Here is a 17,569-nt window from a genome sequence, read left to right as displayed (position 1 = left end):
CCTTCTCTTTCTCTCTTTCCCTCCCTTCCTCTCTCTCCTGTTCTCTTTTTCCCCTCGCTTCTCCCTTCTCTCTCTCTCTCTCTCTTTCTCCCACTCGCTGTTCTACATCCTCAATTGCTTAACTGACAAGACTGATTTTTTCCACTTTCCTCTTGCCAAAGCCAAAACTGCTCTGCCAAACTATTAAGCCTCAGTACCGATACAGCACAATGAACCATTCAGTCCTAACGAAAACATTTGTAAGCATTTTTTTTAAAAAGGTCCGCCTGCAACTCCTGTTTCTTCACCCGAGTGCCAACACCTCCGTGGAATTAAGGAACAAACCCCTCCATTTTCATGTTCTCCCTTTGAGCAGAGCGGAGAGCGCCAGAGCTTCATCTGAAGCCTTGTTACAGGCTGGCAAGTGAGAGCAGATGAATTGGCTCACTCCTCAGAGAGAACAGCTGGCTGCCGAAATCACAGAACTCCCGAGCACAGGCTGCTGCAGACGTTCTCAGCCCAGACACAGAGAGAGAGAGAGAGAGAGAAAGAAAGAACGAGAGAGAAAGAAAGAACGAGAGAGAGAGAGAGAAGAGACAGAGAGGGAGAAAGTCAGGAGAAAAGACTCAGAGAAACAGTGTGTGGGAAACAGTGAGAATAAGAGCTCCCAGGACAGAGAAAACAAGAGACAAAGTTAGCGAGAGTCAGACAGTGAAAGAATTAATGAAACATAGGAGAATGGAGAGTAAAAGTGAAAAAGAGAGTGAGTGAGACATTAGGGAGTGAGGGAGAGAGAGAGAGATAGAGACAGAGGAAGGGAGGGAGAGAGCTGAACTTCCTCTCCACCGGCACTAAAAGCAGTGGGCTGTTCGCGCATAGTTTCACCGGCAGATCCCCAAAGGCACTGAAACAATGCGGAGCGAAGCCGTCAAAACCACGGTATGCAAAAGCCCAGTTCCTTACCCGTAGTCGTCCAGCGAGTACATGGCTGGGAGCAGCTCTCGCCGAAAACAGAGGGAGGAAGAGACAAATCAGATCCTGGAGCGCCTAGACTATAAGTGGACTAACTTTTGACGAGACGAGCGAAGAATCAGTGCAGACCTGGCATGGCTCACATCTCCGCTTACATCCTTGTGCCTCTTACATAAAAAAAAAAAAAAAAAAAAAACGGACAAACGTCTTCAACGAGCGAGGGAGAAAAAAAAGAAGGGAAACAGCTCACATTCTAGAAGCTATCTGAGTGTCATGAGAGAAGAGAAGAAGGGTCAAAAATCTGACAGCTTGCTAAGAAGAGAACACGGACGAAAGAGTGAGGGAGAGTAAAGAGGGGAAGGATAATGGAGGAGAGACAGAGAAAGGGAGAGAGAGAGAAAGAGAAAGAGAGAGAGAGAGAAAGAGAGAGAGAGAGAGAGAGACGGACAGACTGGAGAACATGTGACAGATCTGGACCAGTCACCTTACTCCGCTCACATCCCATTCTTATCCACTGAAAGGATTGGAGGGCGGTCTCTTCTGCCTCGGAGGAGTATCCTTCACAAGAAGTGCTCACAAACATACACGCACACACACACACACACGCACATGACCTTTTTATGTTCACATATATGCATGTGCATATACCCATAAGCACGCACGTTGCTCAAATATGCATGAATGCACACACAGAGAGATCCATACTATATAAAAGTACTCGAACACAACACACACATACACATAGACAACCCACTTCAAAAACACTAACAGCTTGCTGGGGGCAACAGGCCATATTCAGCAGTGTAAGATCCTTTGCATCCATTGAATACATAGAGGATTATCAGTGTGTGTGTGTAGTAGTGCTCTTGAAGAACATATGTCTCCGTGACCTCGAGGGAGAGTACACGAGCCTCTTGCTCCCCTTAAAAACCTTCAGACGGCAATGGCCAGCCAGATAACAACATGACTTTAAGATGTAGGGCCCCTAATTCAACTAATTCTACTGTGTGGTGTGTAGGAGCGTTGATGTGACCCACGGATGTTTGTGTTTAGGATTTTGCTCATTCTTTTACATAAGCAAACAGATTCGCTAGCCTAGTTAATACATTTGCTTTAGTTAGACATTAAAGTGTGCACCTTGTCAGGGCACTAAATGAGGGCCTGTAGTAAAACACAACCTGAATGAAAAACCCCAGGCAGGTACTAAGCCCAGCCGTTGTTTAAGGTGTCAGGCGAGGTGTAGTGGCCGGATCTGTGACTAAAACCCCCCACCTCACCCCACTCCACCCCCTGCAGCAGGAGACTGGGGCGGGCTGATGTAAACATAGATCGATAAGCTGCTTTGCGACAGGAAAGCCAGTAAAAGCATGGTGTGCCGTTCAACCCTGGCCTGTAAACCAATCAGATGCCCCGGCCCTTGGTCCCAGCAGGCGAAGGGGATATAGGCAGCAGTGGCCACGCTATCTGCACCATCCATTCAAATGAGCCGTCAGCAGGAAACTTGGAGCAGAAACAGGAGGTAGATCTGTTTAGCAGACAACTGACAGGTTAATCACCCATGATGAGATACTCATGGCGGCAAACTGATTGTTTTACTGGGAACAATCAGCTCATTAGTGAATTAATAGGGACCATTGCCTGTGGTGATAAAATAAGACACTGATATACAATGAGAAATGAACAAAATGAGAATGTATGACTAAGAGTGAATTGATGCTTTAAAATATATTTTCTTGCAATAATAAGGTAAGTGGCGTAGTCTGTTCTATTAAGACAGTGCTGGTTAAGTGTCCAGGGACTTAACTTCAGGAACAATTCAACTTTAAATTTCAGTATCTGTGCAATTGAGACCTCAGGGGAGCTTTTTTTCACCGTCTGCACCTGTGACTGGGCAGTGAAGCCCACTGCCGGTAGACGAGGGAACACAGCGCACACACACACACACACACACACACACACAGCACAGCACAGCACACCACACACACACACACACATACACACACACACACACACCGCAAGTGCTGTAATGCCTGCATGCATGCACGCACACAGACAAACACACATCAGCGCGTTTTCTCCTTTTTTCTGAAACTTGCTCTGGACTGATGAATCACGCAGGCAGAAGCACTCTGAAGCGTCTTTCTGCATCATAGGAGCCCCTGAGAAATAATCATCCACCGTGTGAGTGAGGGAGTGAGAGGCTGTGCCCGCCAGGCTAGAGCAAGAATCCTCCCAGCACAGTGGACCACTAATGCCCCTCTATACACATACACACACACACACACAAACACACACTTACACGGGTCACACACACAAACACATAACCACCACCACCACCCAAACCCTCCACCCTGCCCACCGACACAGACGCACAGAGCACATAACCACCACCCAAACCATCCACCCTGCCCACCGACACACACACACACACACACACACACACACACACACACACACACACACACACGCACACACCCCTCTATAAATAGACCACATTGAAGGGAAGGGAAGCTCAAACTCGCAGCTCTGTGTCTTGAATAAATCATTCAACAGAGAACGGCTTCCTCTGTTTCCTATGGAGCTAGTCACCTAGGCCTGGCCTCACAATTTAAGACTTCCTTTTGGCCCCGATTGAAAGAGCAGGGGTCTGGCAAGCCAGGCCGGACTCATGCCTGCTTCAAAGCCAAAAGCCCCACTGTCGACGCATTCATAAATATTACCACAAAATGGAGAACATGGCATTCCATCTGTGAAAGTACGTCAAAAGATTCACTTTTTTAAACGGTGTCAATTTGAATAGTTGGGGGGGGGGGGCACTTTTGCTTATCTTAGAGCCTCGACAGACTCAACAATCCTATCGGAATGCTGCGGCGTCATGGCGAAAGTAAGATATTGTGTTCTTCTCCTGGGGAGTAGGGCAGAGATTTGTCTTTGAGAGATAGGGTTTCATGAGGAAGGATAATTATAAACAGGAACGTAAGCTCTGCAGATTCAGCAGAATCCACCAGGATGTACTATGCATCGTGACAGCAGCACCCAAAAGAGTTTCTGTGAGAGGCCTGCAATGGAATGACATGAAGCATTCTTGCGTGACAGTGCAAAGGCTTTTCACAGAAGTCAAGCCCACATGATGGACAGGAAAAGCTCATCTAAAATTAAGTCAGGTAATTTTAAGTATTAAATGAAATGTAGGAGATCATGTGCAGTATTACACTAGGTCAGGGCAAGACCTCACATCACATACCTGAAGCATATTCAGACACAAAACTCAAAGGAAAGTCATGGATAAAAATCTATCAACCGTGGTTAAATGAGGTCCCACACATACCATCCCAGCACAGTGTCCAATGGCACTCTTTGCTGAGACAGCAGATTTCACAGGCCTATACCTTATCTCTTAACCCCCCTATCGCACAGGAGGATCCTTCGTTGCCTTAAGATATGTATGTTCACTTATGGCCATAATCAAAGCAATCCCATTCACAACACAGACAGCAATTTGTGTGGTCACGTTCCCATGACAACATGGCACTCCCCACCTCAGGACCCCAATCCCCTCCCTCTCCCTTCCTCGACCCCTGACCATGTAATGTCGCCTAAATATCGTGTTTCTTTCGAATCTGTATCAGTAAGCAAATGGTGTTATGTTGGCTTCATCTATTGCATTGTTTTAAATGATAAGTGAAGTTAATTTGATTTTTTAAGGATTTATTCTCTGGGTTAGCCTATTGAAAGACAATAGTCCGCTAGGGTGCAGCTGCAGCAGTAAGCATAATGAATTTTAAGGCATTGTATTAATACCGACATACTTCTACCCAAAACCTTCCATTAAAATACACATCTTTCACAAGATTGCGTTTGTGATTTTACTGAAACTGTCATGTCTAATTTCTTATCCTGAGAAAATGTCATATTTTGACTCTCTTGGTGGGGTGTAGTGTCATTGTAAACACATGCATTGGCGTCGCCTACCTCATTTTCGTCTTCAAATCGGCGAATGAATGAATGAAGGAAATCGGCGAAAAGCAGTTTCCTGCCGTGAGACTATCTTCTCATCAATGTCTCAGATTTGCGCACACACTGCATCAAATAACACACCTTCAGCAGTATTTGAGATTCGTTATTAAGCAACGAAAGACCACACAGCAGCAGCAGCAGCTTTTTCTTCTGAAAGGCAACGCGGTGATGATCCCAGGATGTTTTCGATCCTTTCAAATGATTTGATGTGCTCTTTTTCGCAGCATCTGTCGCGTCTCAGTTCCATGTTCCGTTAGCCATAGTCACGTCTACGTTAACAGTGAACAACTGGTTTCTTAGTTGCCATATTCTCTTGTCCAGTTGTGTTTGGGTGACGGGATTTATGATGAATACACTACAGCATGCGACCGGCGCAGTGCTGCCCACTGGTGACGAACACGGTTACGCAAACCAAGCACCCCCCCCCCCCTCACTGTGTGTGTGTGTGTGTGTGTGTGTGTGTGTGTGTGGAGACAAATACATCAAAAACTATTTTGTTACAAACTACAAATACTGGCTCATGAAATGTAACAAAATAAAATACAAAATAGGCTACTGATGTGAAAAATGTATTTCATTAAAATACAAGTAATTAGTCATTTGAAAATACAAACATACCCACACAATAATCATGGTATACCACATTTTAAAAGAAACTCCAAGGCATATTATGGAAAACGAACCCCCAAGGGACAAGAAATACTATTTTCTCGTTGACTGGCAGGGGGCTATTAATTCTGTACATTGGAGGCTCCTATGAAGTAGATCTAGTAAATAAATTGAATCACTACCTCATCAATATAAACAATGATTGAACTGACAACAAGCAGGCTTCGCAACGGTGGAAATGGAATCAACTGTATCAAAGCAAACTACCTATCATCATTTTCCAGAACCAATGAGTACAACTCCACTCTGTTTTGCATCGGGCGGGTCTTTGCCTCCGTCTCATCCATTATATCTACATATCAGGACACCTCGGAGGATGTTATCCCTTACATAAATCCTCATGTCAAATCCATTAAGTGGTTTTAATAATGTCCTGTAGTGAGAATGAACATCAGCTATTAGGTGCTGAAGGTCATGGGGTTAAGGGTCATGGTCATATGGGGTCCATGTCCATGTCATTTAAATTGTCTACAGGGTGACATAATTGGCACAAACAAAAAAATTGGGTTTACACCCCATGTTGTCCTTGTAGAAGGAATTTGACCATTTTGGCTCCCTCAGTTGACTTTTATTTTATTATTTTTTTCCAACTTCAGATGTAAAAGAGAAAAGTTTTAAGTCGGTCACAATATCAAGTCAAGTCATAATAATAGCGTATTTTTATATGCAAAGAGTGCATCCCAAAGTGCTTCACACAAAAGCAGTAGTTTATGCCAGATGGAGCGGTGAATGTGGCATATACATTGCATGCTGTCCTTAAAAAAGTGTAATGAAATTTTTGGCATTTTTATGGACAAATCGCTATTTAGGTCAACTTTAGAGCTGAATATAGGCAATTGCGCAAGGGATATCACCGGGCACCCTCCCTATTCTTATTGAGTAACCCCTAGGTAACAAAAACCCTGGCCTTTGGCTCCCGGACTATGATAAGCATAGCCTATTGCCATGGTTATAGGTCATATTTTTAACTAAATGATCAAATTATGGCTTAATTGAGAACAAATGACAGTATTTGATTCTTAATACAATCCCTCAAAGTATTTTGTTACAAACTACATTTGAGTAGTTTCCAATCCTGGATTTTTTCCAATCCTGCAAAATACAAATTACAATATGCAGTATTTAAGTAATTAAATACATATTTCAAATACATTTAATTAAAATACTGCCCATGTATGTGTACAGCATGATGCTGTCAGTTGGAAGACTATCACTGTTTGTTGATTAAATGGGATAATTCAACTTTTAAATACAGTGAGTTTTGGAAAGGTTACAGCTTTCAGTTTAAAAGGCAACAAAGATGTTTGGTAATGTCAGCAACACGCACAGTTTGGGTTTCAGGTTGAATGACTTTAATGATTTTTTTTTTTACTGTCAAACACAATGACTGTATTAATGTTCATTAGTAGTAGCATCCCTCATCCATGTTGTCTTTCACCCCTCAAAAAAACCAATCAGTCTACAGTTCATCAAATTCACAATGCCTGCAAGTCTATTTCCCCATATAAAAAACCCATGTCTAATTCATTCCATCAAACAATCTCTTAGAGCCTGTAAAAGGCTCCATCATTGCCTCAGCTTTCAAAACAGCTTACATCAGCACGATGTGCATTGCAGATTTGTGAATAAGAATCTGATGGTGATGTCATGGAAAAGCTACAACTAAATGTACAGTATGCATGCTTTCACAGATCATCGGACAACTGTATCAGAAAAAGTAACCCTTGTAAGTTGCACACAATGGTGGTTGAAGTCTTTATAGTTGTACTTCTTTGCACGAATGACCATTCAGCTTCTTACAGTAGGGGATGTATTTGTGGCATTAATATTTTCTTTTTTGTCTTAGTGTTACTGTCAAAAGTGAATTCCCAGTTAATGTAAGGGCAAATATGCAATGACAGTCGTCCTAATAAGTGTGTGTGTGTGTGTGTGTGGGGGGGGGGGGGGGGGGGGGGTCTAAGGTGCCAAAGCAAGGTTGATAAGAGTAGGGTAGGAAGTATGTTAATTTCAGTGTAAAGGTTTGTATAAAATAAAAACTATTTACAAAAACGAAATCCCTCAGAATTCGTTCAAATTACCTCGTGATAAAGCCTCCAATCAAAAGACACCTCTCTGCATTTCAATATTCAACCAAAAGCAATTAAATCACCGCTACTGGGACAGAGGGAAATAAACTAACAACCTCTAATTTGGTGGATGAAAGCAAAACATTTCATGCTTTCATTTTCAACAAAAATGTTTATGTTAAATTCTTGGTCATTAAAGGTATTTATTTGCGGAAAGGAAGAAGTAGCTAAATTGTGTGTGGAGATTTGGGCGTGGGGCGTGAAGTAAAATCACAGGCTATATTGCAATCCCTCAAGAAGCCAGGTGGTGGTACTGTCGACCACATTTTTTCTACCACCGAAAACAACACATTTTTCACCCTTACATCGGGATATTTGGTTTGACCAACCCCTGAAACAACTAGCATTCTTTGAAATCAAAATGTCTTTAAAATGACAAAGGCAAGGCAGGACTGCACTATGTTTACAACACGTAACATTTCATAAATTTCATTCCCGCGGGTGGGTGTGATTTCACCAAACACAGGTGCTTTGGTTGCACCTTAATTGGTTCTTATGGAAGAAGTTTTTTTTTTTTCCAAGGCTGGGTGGTGTCGGGGAGTCAGAAGCCTTCATTCTGGAAGCCAAGAAGACATGTAAGATCCATGCCCGTTGCTTCGCTTCGACTACAAGGTTTCCTGAGTTGTGAAATCCAAACAATAGAAACCAAACAACAAAGAAAAAAACATTACAACAATAGACAATGCCTGCTGTAACCATTATAATCCACCAGTGGCTGTTGTAAAAGTCTTTTATTTTTTCCTCCACCCTATCCCTGGTCATTGATCCATGCGCGGGAGAAATTTCTTGAAAAGTCCTGGGGCCCCCTCTCTGCTGTCCTCCTGGGGTCATTCTGTACGTGCACGTTGATTGGCGGAAGGCTCAGCCTTACACGACCCGCCACTGCATGATGCTCATGTCCTTCCCACCAGTCGACACCAGGTGACTGTCATCAAACAGGAAGGTGACGTTGGTCACGTGACTGCTGTGCCCACCGTAGACATGACTTGGTGCCTGATGAAAGAGGGAGAGATGGAACAACACTGGATGAGTTGGTTGGACGAGTGCCACTACTGGCATGTTGTTATAAAATTGCAGTAAACCTTTTTTTTCTAATGACTCAAAAACACACATCAGCAGAAGGCCTTGGATGTGGGGGCTATGGAAGCAGCGAGGCAACCCTCTCAGGAATTTGCGAGGGGCAGGCCAGGCCTACTTACCCGAAACTGTGAGCAGGGAAAGGCGAAGAGGTGGACTTTCCCAAAATCGTCCCCGGTAACGAGCAGCCTGCCCTCATGAGACTTGCAGACGGCGTTGATGTCTGTGCCGTCCGAGCCCTCAGGCCAAAGTCCTGCCAGAGAGAGACCGAGAGAGCAGGTTGGTGCAAATGGTAAATGGCCAGTGCCAAAGTCAAAACCCATCTGTGTAAAGCTTCAGAATAATCCAGTGTTATGATTGCTTGTACATGTTGAGAACTTGCTGTTACATACACAGACATCAGCTGAGTTAGACTTAAAAAATATTTTTTTGTTTAAGATGTTTGGCTGTGTTTGACATTTATGATGTGTCATCCCACAGGGAATTGTGATTGTCATTTGTCACTTGAACCCTCATCAATCAAGTCCATTCAGGACACAGGCTGTGTGATGTGAGCAGTCTCCATGTTGAGGTGAGGGCCGCAGTCTCACCGAAGACGAGGAAGCCCAGCGTGCAGGTGTAGGAGGCCCATGGGATGTCCCGGGTGGTCTCCACACTCACCACCTGCTTGCAAACAGATGGAATCCCTGCACCGAGGAAAACAAACGAGGACAGTCAAATCAACACACAACAACTCATGCCTTATTATTAGCCTGGATGACACACTTTTAGGAGAGAAAATAATGCTGGTAAGGGTGTGTGTGTATGTGTGTGTGTGTGTGTGTGTGTGTGTGTGTGTGTGTGTGTGTGCGCATACTTACAGTATAGAATCTCATAGTCTCCTGAGTTGGAGACGAGGTACTGCGAGTCCAGTGACCAATCCAGGTGTGTGATGAAGCTCGAGTGACCCTAAGAGAGAGAGGGAGAGAGAGAGAGAGGGAGAGAGAGAGTGATATAATGCAGGTTATGCTTATGCTGATAAGACATGACTAAATGAGGAAACTGAGGACTTCATGAGGAAACTCATGCAAGAAATTGCATGTGAGAGCTGATTAGAAATGTAATGATCTAAAATGAATATAAGACATAAGACCCTTTAAAAGACAGATGACTCACTGAGCACTTCCCAACGCGGCTGTACTTCTTTCCATTCTCAGCTACAGCATAGATGTAGATATAGTTGTCGTGTGATCCGATGGCCAGAAAATTACCATCTGAAACCAGCAGGGGGAGACATGTGGATGTTGGATGCGGAGGGTGAATAAACAAAAAACTCTGTCGTGATTTAAGCATCAAAAAGCCTTCTTTTTCAGACTTTTTCACTTTCATTCATTCGTTCATTCATTCATTTCTGCATGTCCATTCATCCATGCATTGATTCACAATCTCCTTTATTAAAGGCCCGTTAATTCACTTTGGCCTGTATTTGATATTAAAGGATCCTAGTGGTGAATAAAATCTGGGGCCTTACCAGGTGAGAATCGCATTACAGACAGCTGCTCATTCCCGTCTGTGTGAACCGTTACCAGATCCTTGGTCTCAGTGTCCAAGACAAGCCATCTGTGAAATGGGTTATTTATCACTGAAAGGGCCCATCACAGAGTATTGCTTTTTCCTCAGCCCTTTTCCCCTCATGGCGTATGAAGCCCCAAATACAATAAAGGGGACATCTGCCAGTTTATAGGCTTCTGGCTCATGCGTAATCCCGGAGGAAAGACATTTAGGTTTTTTTTTATGAGCAGTTAGGTTAAAACAAGGCACACACATGCAGTGGAGATTTCATGATGTTTTACATTGTTACAGATTACACCACACTGTCAGCGTCCTCTCACAATTATGATGCATATTCACAGATTTGGCAACTTATGGCAGGTCACTTTGTCAGTTTCCCATTCCGCAGCTGACATTAACATTTAGACAGGATCTTATCAGGTGATTGAAGTGATGAAAAAAATACCTGCCGGTCTGCGTTCCTATGGCAACCACAGAACCGGATGGGTGGAATCCAGCGGACTGGACAGCGTCCTGTTCACAGGGAAGATCAAAAACTTGTTTAGCCAAACAGTCATCACAGCCTTGCACACACACACACACACACACACACACACACACACACCCAGACATGACTGATGTGAAAATTAGAGTCTGATACTGCTTTTGGTGGCAATTAATGATATGGTAATTCCACCATCATTTTAACTAAGGACAGCGAGTGAGTTCATGATAAAAAAGCAGCTAGTCCCCAAAATGTGTCTGAAACTGAAGGAAATATGTATGAGGTGGTGATAAGATAATATTTTCAATTACAGAAGGAATATACGAAGGAGTGAGGGGTAGGAGAAATCAGGGCACAGACATGATCAATGTTACATGTGTCTGTGGGTGGGTGTATCATGGGAGAGAAAGTGCAAGAGTATGTGTTGTGAATAAGAAAGAGAGTCAGTGTGCTTGTGAATGTGTGTGTGTGTTGTAATTTAATGCATTTGAGTGCGTTTATATGTGCTGTACTGTATAGTTATTAATGACTAATTACTGACCACTACCTCCATGGTCTTGGTCCAGACGGGTTGGTGGGAGAGCGAGTCCCACAGACACACATGCTTGTCATGGCCGCAGGTGAGGAACTGGTGCTTCAGCGGATGGATTGCCAAACCCCACAGCTCGTCCGTGTGGCCCTGTGAAAGCAGAGTGAACAATGAGGGACACTGTTTAAAAAGTTCAACTAAAGGTGTGCCTTGCTCATGAGATCACTGGTGCAGCCCTATTATACACATACACCATATCACAAGCATAAGCCTAACATATCATTTCTATTACTCGAATGCTGTCATTCTTTATTCATAAAGAACATTAGTTGCACAGATGCATTTGTATTTTCTTAACATCCGTGAAGCTCTTTGTGAAATCTCCATCAAGCCCCAAAACAGTAAGTCTACCTCTTTTGTAATGAGAAAGACAGCACCGGTAATTTGAAATCTGCCAAGTCTATTATCTCCGTAGCCCAGCCTGCTCTCCTGAGGGTTGGGCTGCACCTGGATGGGGCTGTGTAATCCTTGGCAGATGTGCCCTAAAGTGTTTTACGGATGTGTGCATGAAGGAAGACTCAGCAATCAGCGAGGTGTGGAAATTAAGCTAGTTTGCCAAGTGATTGATGAGATCCTCTCTGTCAATGTAACCTGGCTGGTTGTGTGTCATATGCCCAGCTGCTGTTTACAAGTTTTAGTCAAATATGAAGTAGTTAAGGGATGGAATATTTTAACTGTTCACAGAAGAACATATATCAACTAATTCTGGACCACTCCTAACAAAGGACTAGGTTGTGGTTTTGTACCAGGCATGAGCATTGGTGTAGACCAGATTTGGAGGGGCACTGTGTGATCTTACCTGTGTTATGGGGATGAACTCGCCGTCTAGGCTGCCTTGCAGTACGTAGTTTCTGGTGGTCCCTATGAGGACACTCTCGCCCCGGCCTTCTGCAATAGTGCGGACTGGGCCATACACCTCAGGAACCTGGGAGCAGAACCAGTGGAGAGAGGATGATGGGATGAAATTCATTCAAATGTGTAGGTGTGTATGTGTGTGTGTGTGTGTGTATGTGTGTGTGTGTGTGTGTGTGTGTGTGTGTGTGTGTGTGTGTGTGTGTGTTTGTGCGTGTGTGTGTGTGTGTGTGTGTGTGTGTGCGTGTGTGTGTGTGTGTGTCTGTGTCTGTGTCTGTGTGTGTGTGCGCGTGCGTTTGAAAATAAATGATAATGAATCTTGCCAAATGAAGTGGTAAACTGGAGGTGCCAGAAGGCTGCCTATCCATTATACCATTCTCCATTAAAGTGTCATTAAGAAGCTGAATTGGAGAACTGTGAGAAGTCCTGAACTATCCTCTTTGTCTACAAGGCCTAAATAGAGTTCAAAATGTTACCATTGGTACAGTTTCTTTTTTTTCATCAGACATCATTCAACCCACCAAACCATCATGAGATTGCCTGAGGTAAGATGTGTGGTATTTAGGTATTTTTTAGTCACTTCTGTTCCATTTAAACTTTCACCGAATACCAACCGTTAGTTTGGTTACACACATTTGTAGGCCAGTGTGGTGCCGGTGTTGCTGTTGTAGGTCACTCACCTCGACCGCCTGAATCTGCTGGTAGTTTCCATCCCAGGAGATGAGCCTGCGGTCCTTCCCCCCAGACACCAGCGTGCCGTTGCGGAGCATGCACAGGGCGAAGACGCTCCCCTCGTGTGCCCCCTGAATGGCGTGGCTAATGCGATTAGTGCCTGGGACACGGATAGAGACACACATAGGAATCCTTCCAGGAGTGTACACACACACACACACACACACACACACACACACACACACGCACACACACACACACACACACACACACACACACTGTCTCTCCATCTTTCTCTCTCTCACACAGACACACTTGCTTCCATCCTTTCATGCATGCATCCACACAACCTCAATCAGTCTCTCTTTTTCACTTGCATAAACAAACACACACACATATTCTCTCACACAAAAACATACTCACACAAACTCTGTCTCTCACATTTCTCTCGCTCTCTCTCTCTCTCACTCTCTCACACACACACACACACACACACACACACACACACACACACACACACACACACACACACACACACACAAGCATACACGCACACACAAACACTATAGTGCACAGACACATGCACACACAATAGGTGCTCTGCTCACACTCAGGGGCCCTTTAACTGAACACTGACAGTGGCATGTGACCCTGCTCTGAACCCATGAGTTGCTGAAAAGAGCTCTTTGATGAGAGCGTGTAAAAAGTGAGGCCATGGGCATCAGTATCACGAGCCAACGCCGCTACTGTCACCATGTTGTGTCAAACAGAGGCACACTTCAAGGGTACGACATTACAGCTGCATCAAAAGATCTCTTCCTGTTTTGATGTCCTGAACTAAAACGGAATGAAAAATGTGAGACTAGCGTACCAAAGTAAAATTGTAGATGTAGCTTAGCTGTATCCTTTAAACTTTCTTTCTTTTACGCTATAAATTGCTCCCAATCATCCATGAGACATTCACTGAAATATACCCTTATGTAACATAGTTTCTTTCTTTACGCTATATAAATTAATTTCTCACCCACTTATTCTCCCTTTCACTCCTTCTCTTCTCTCCCCCTTGCCCCCCTTCTCCCTTGCTTTTGTTCTTTTCATCTCATCCCTTTCTTTTATACCTTTTCCCCATACAAGTATATTTCCACTGGAGTCTCCTGTTATGGCGTCGCCATTTTCTGAAAAAGTCACACACAAGACAAACTTGGGCTTCTCTTGTTTCTGCAAGAAACATAAACATTGCATATTTACTTTTTACACAGCAATAAAAAATATCTGAACACATACAGTATATCATCAAACAAATCAAATAACTTAAACAAACATGCATGCGATATGCTATTTGTCTTGTAGTTTTAAAAGGGCATGTGTGTACTGTTTTGGTATTTTTATCCTAAGATTTCACAGTGTAATATGTTTTTTAGGATTTTGTTAACCTGCAATAATCTACTGTATCACTTAATTCATAATTTCTCCAATTGAGCTAAGGTGAGAAGAAAATGATTCTCGCCATTGAAAAATGAGAAAGCCTTAGTCTTTTATGCCAGATATAACAAAACATCTTGCATTTATCTTACATTTTACACCATTATACAGTATGTGTTATATTCAATTTTCGGTTCACACCTCAAACAGTCCTTGCTTTTTGACAAGCATTCCCCTCTCCAGTGTCCAGAAATACAGGTGGGATTTTCCACAAGTCACAATGATGTTTGTGTCAGTGGGGTGGAAGTCTGCTGCGAACACAGACTCGTTGGAACACTGCAGGGGAAGAACGGAAGAGGGGGAGGAAAGAGATATGGGAGGAAGAGAAAGCCAGAAGAACAAACACCATTATGGCAGTGCAATATGCTCTAGGCAACGTACAATAATATCATTGCTCCCAATCATCCATGAGACATTCACTGAAATATACCCTTATGTAACATAGTCGATATACTATTATCATATTAGGATATGCCTAATTCAATGAAACAACGATGATGGAAGGTGCCTGCTTGATAACCCCAGTGAAATGCTCGAAGGCTGTTGGTAATGTTTTTTGCCCACAAAGGTTGATTTGTTAGTGATTTGGTTTTTGACGGTATAAGCAGGCTTGGTTGTTGATTGGTGTGAAAACTCTACCTATAGCACTAAAAACGAGAAAGTGTCCAGATAAGCAGGCGAATGGCCTGTGACCTCTCACCTTGACCTCAGCCAAGCGCTCCTCTCTCTGCCAGTCCCACACAGAGAGTACGTGATCGTTCGAGTCGTCCACCACGCATAGCGTGCTGCCTCCATTCTGTTGGCACAATCACAAGAGTGATTTTTGTGGATTTAATGGATTGGTGAATGATTTTTTTTTTTTTTTAACTAATAAAAGTATCAATTTAAACAGAGGATTCATAGTGGTTTGAGGAATCATCCTTTAATCTAGATACACTATGATGATAACAAGGTAATTGATAGAATATTGTGCAAGGTTTGTTGTTGTTAGTAAGTTCAGTGCCATAGCCATCAGGCCTACCGATTTTGAAAAGGCCAGGCAGACGAGGGCGCGGTCAAAGAATCCAGTGCCCAGCACGTGGAGGGTGTTCAGGCTCACAGAGTCCCAAACCCGCACATGAGGGGCCAACTGCTGCCAAAGCACACAAGCCATTAGGAGGCAGGACAGAGCGAGACATACACACCACAACACCATACACCTTTACCAAACAAAACACAACAACTGATTACATGTGGCAAATACAACATTCAAATATAATTGAATACATCAACAAAATTACTCTTTCTTTTCAGTACAGTGTGTGGGAAAGGGTTTTTTTCTGTCCTCTTTGCCAGAGTGGCTTTATTGTGGGTAAAGATCTCTTCATGTTGTGCGAGAGTGGGAAGTAATGTCTTTTGTGAGCTGGAGAGAGACAGCGAGACCCTTACTTTGCCATCTGAAGAAGTGCCAGCCACTTGACCCGTCGCTATGGTAATTTTATCAGGATGGACAGCCAGGCTGTTGAGAAAGACAAAGTAAAAGTGAAAGCTTTTTGTTTTTTCCTCTTTTCAATTCAATTGCTTCTGTTCCATCACTTATTCCATTTCTGATAATATGCTGTTACATGTATTTAACAAATTGAACCTGACATGGATCAATCTCCATGTTAATAAGAGGCAGGTATTTATACTGTCTTCCTGCTGTCCAACTCTCTTTGTTTGGCCAGAGAATCACACTGCCCTTGAAGAGCACTTAAATCTGCAGTTGGCAAGTCTGACAGATTGAGGGGACTTAGCCAAAATTTTGAATGTTTACAACTCTCATGCCCCTCCCCCACTACCACCGAGCACCCTCTCATCGAGTTTGTGCTCGTCAGTGCGCACCAGACTGCGCCAGACTGTTGACAGTCAGATCTCACACAGCCCTGCTCTGATTGGACCAGAAGAACCGGGAGCTGTGGATTTTTGCAAAACAAATAACAGGCTCTAGGTGGAGGTAGAAGTGCGGGTTTTTTTTCTAAAACTGGCTGATTTATGTTGTTCTGTCGGAGCATGGTGTCGGTTTCAGTGAATATGATCAAAAAATTCTTGCCAACTGCAGCTTTAACAGAGGTCAGTACTGAGCAACCTAAGTGTAACTGGCTCTCTGAGTATTCTAACTAACACAGTCTCTCTAAAACCTGCCCCTTCCCTTCATCACCACCACCGGTTCTCTCTCTATCTCTCTCTCCCTCTCTCTCTCCCTATCTCCCTCTCTCCCTCTCTCTCCCTCTCTCTCCTCCACTACTCCCCTACAGTCATCCTTCAGCACACAGACAGAGAGTGGATTTGCACTGTCAGGCTCTTAGATGGATTTGCCTGTCTGTCTCTTAGATGGAGCACCAACCTGATCAGGTGATGGGCAGGTTGGGGTGTGTGTGTGTGTGTGTGTGTGTGTGTGTGTGTGTGTGTGTGTGTGTGTGTGATGTGACTCGCTGACTGACTGGCACGGCATGACACAGGACGAGAGCTGCCCTGCCTACGTTAGCGCCGGCTGGCCATTAGCACAGCGCCTCATTACGGCTGAGGTCGCCGCACTCGCTCGCCACTAGCCTGGAGATAATTACCTGTCTAGAGGCGGCGAGGAGGGGGAGGGGGGGACACATGGGGATGCCGGAGAGTGGGTTTGCTCTACTACCCTCATTAAACGAGGTTAGCTGAGGGGTTATGTGCGAGAATACCAAACAGGGAGGTGTGTGTGTGTGTGTGTGTGTGTGTGTGTTTGTGTGTCAGAGTGAGATATATATATATATAGAGAAGACCATGTTCAAATGATTGCAAAATATGTCATACAATAATAAATAAATATGCAGTAAATTGCAAATTTAATTATTTAACTCTATGTGCTGCTGTCCTCTTTTAAGTAAACATTTCAAATAGAATTTTCATCATAGGTCAGAATCATTTGAATAGTTGCTTTCACCCTGACTTTCACCTGATAAATAATATCTCATAAATAATATTTATTTACCTCACTGCTCATGTATATTTAGTTATAAACATAAGGCATAATCTGTGAGGAATATGGAGTGGTGTTGCTTGGGAACAAGTGAACCTCCATTAACGGTGCACATTCTGAAG

General features: G+C 43.6%; 2 protein-coding genes across 21 annotated transcripts in view; both read right to left on the bottom strand.

Moving 5' to 3' along the window:
* Positions 1–5,331, bottom strand: part of evla (Enah/Vasp-like a) — a 43,872-nt gene extending 38,541 nt beyond the window's left edge. Inside the window, exon 1 of one of the 2 annotated variants that reach the window (XM_042071272.1) lies at positions 4,924–5,331. In XM_042071272.1, coding sequence (XP_041927206.1) covers positions 4,924–4,928 — 5 coding nt within the window. In that variant the 5' untranslated portion in view covers positions 4,929–5,331. Of the gene's footprint in view, positions 1–942; positions 1,396–4,923 lie in introns of those variants that run through there. The other variant, XM_042071271.1, reaches the window with a different exon arrangement.
* A 1,641-nt stretch (positions 5,332–6,972) lies between these two features.
* The window catches only part of eml1 (EMAP like 1), a 69,849-nt gene continuing 59,252 nt past the window's right edge, over positions 6,973–17,569 (bottom strand). For 11 of the 19 annotated variants that reach the window (XM_042071255.1, XM_042071259.1, XM_042071248.1 and 8 more), the window contains 15 exons: positions 15,899–15,968; positions 15,492–15,602; positions 15,171–15,266; positions 14,612–14,746; positions 14,107–14,206; positions 12,997–13,148; positions 12,264–12,389; positions 11,417–11,554; positions 10,837–10,904; positions 10,351–10,439; positions 9,996–10,093; positions 9,701–9,788; positions 9,431–9,526; positions 8,963–9,093; positions 6,973–8,756 (listed from right to left, as the gene is read on the bottom strand). In XM_042071255.1, the coding sequence (XP_041927189.1) occupies positions 8,631–8,756; positions 8,963–9,093; positions 9,431–9,526; positions 9,701–9,788; positions 9,996–10,093; positions 10,351–10,439; positions 10,837–10,904; positions 11,417–11,554; positions 12,264–12,389; positions 12,997–13,148; positions 14,107–14,206; positions 14,612–14,746; positions 15,171–15,266; positions 15,492–15,602; positions 15,899–15,968 (1,624 nt within the window). In that variant the 3' untranslated portion in view covers positions 6,973–8,630. The remainder of the gene's footprint in view (positions 8,757–8,962; positions 9,094–9,430; positions 9,527–9,700; positions 9,789–9,995; positions 10,094–10,350; positions 10,440–10,836; positions 10,905–11,416; positions 11,555–12,263; positions 12,390–12,996; positions 13,149–14,106; positions 14,207–14,611; positions 14,747–15,170; positions 15,267–15,491; positions 15,603–15,898; positions 15,969–17,569) is intronic. The other 8 variants (XM_042071251.1, XM_042071257.1, XM_042071261.1 and 5 more) reach the window with 2 other exon arrangements.

Source organism: Alosa sapidissima, chromosome 19 (assembly GCF_018492685.1).
Source record: "Alosa sapidissima isolate fAloSap1 chromosome 19, fAloSap1.pri, whole genome shotgun sequence".
Lineage (NCBI taxonomy): Eukaryota > Metazoa > Chordata > Actinopteri > Clupeiformes > Clupeidae > Alosa > Alosa sapidissima.
This window is presented reverse-complemented; position numbering and strand designations above follow the sequence as displayed.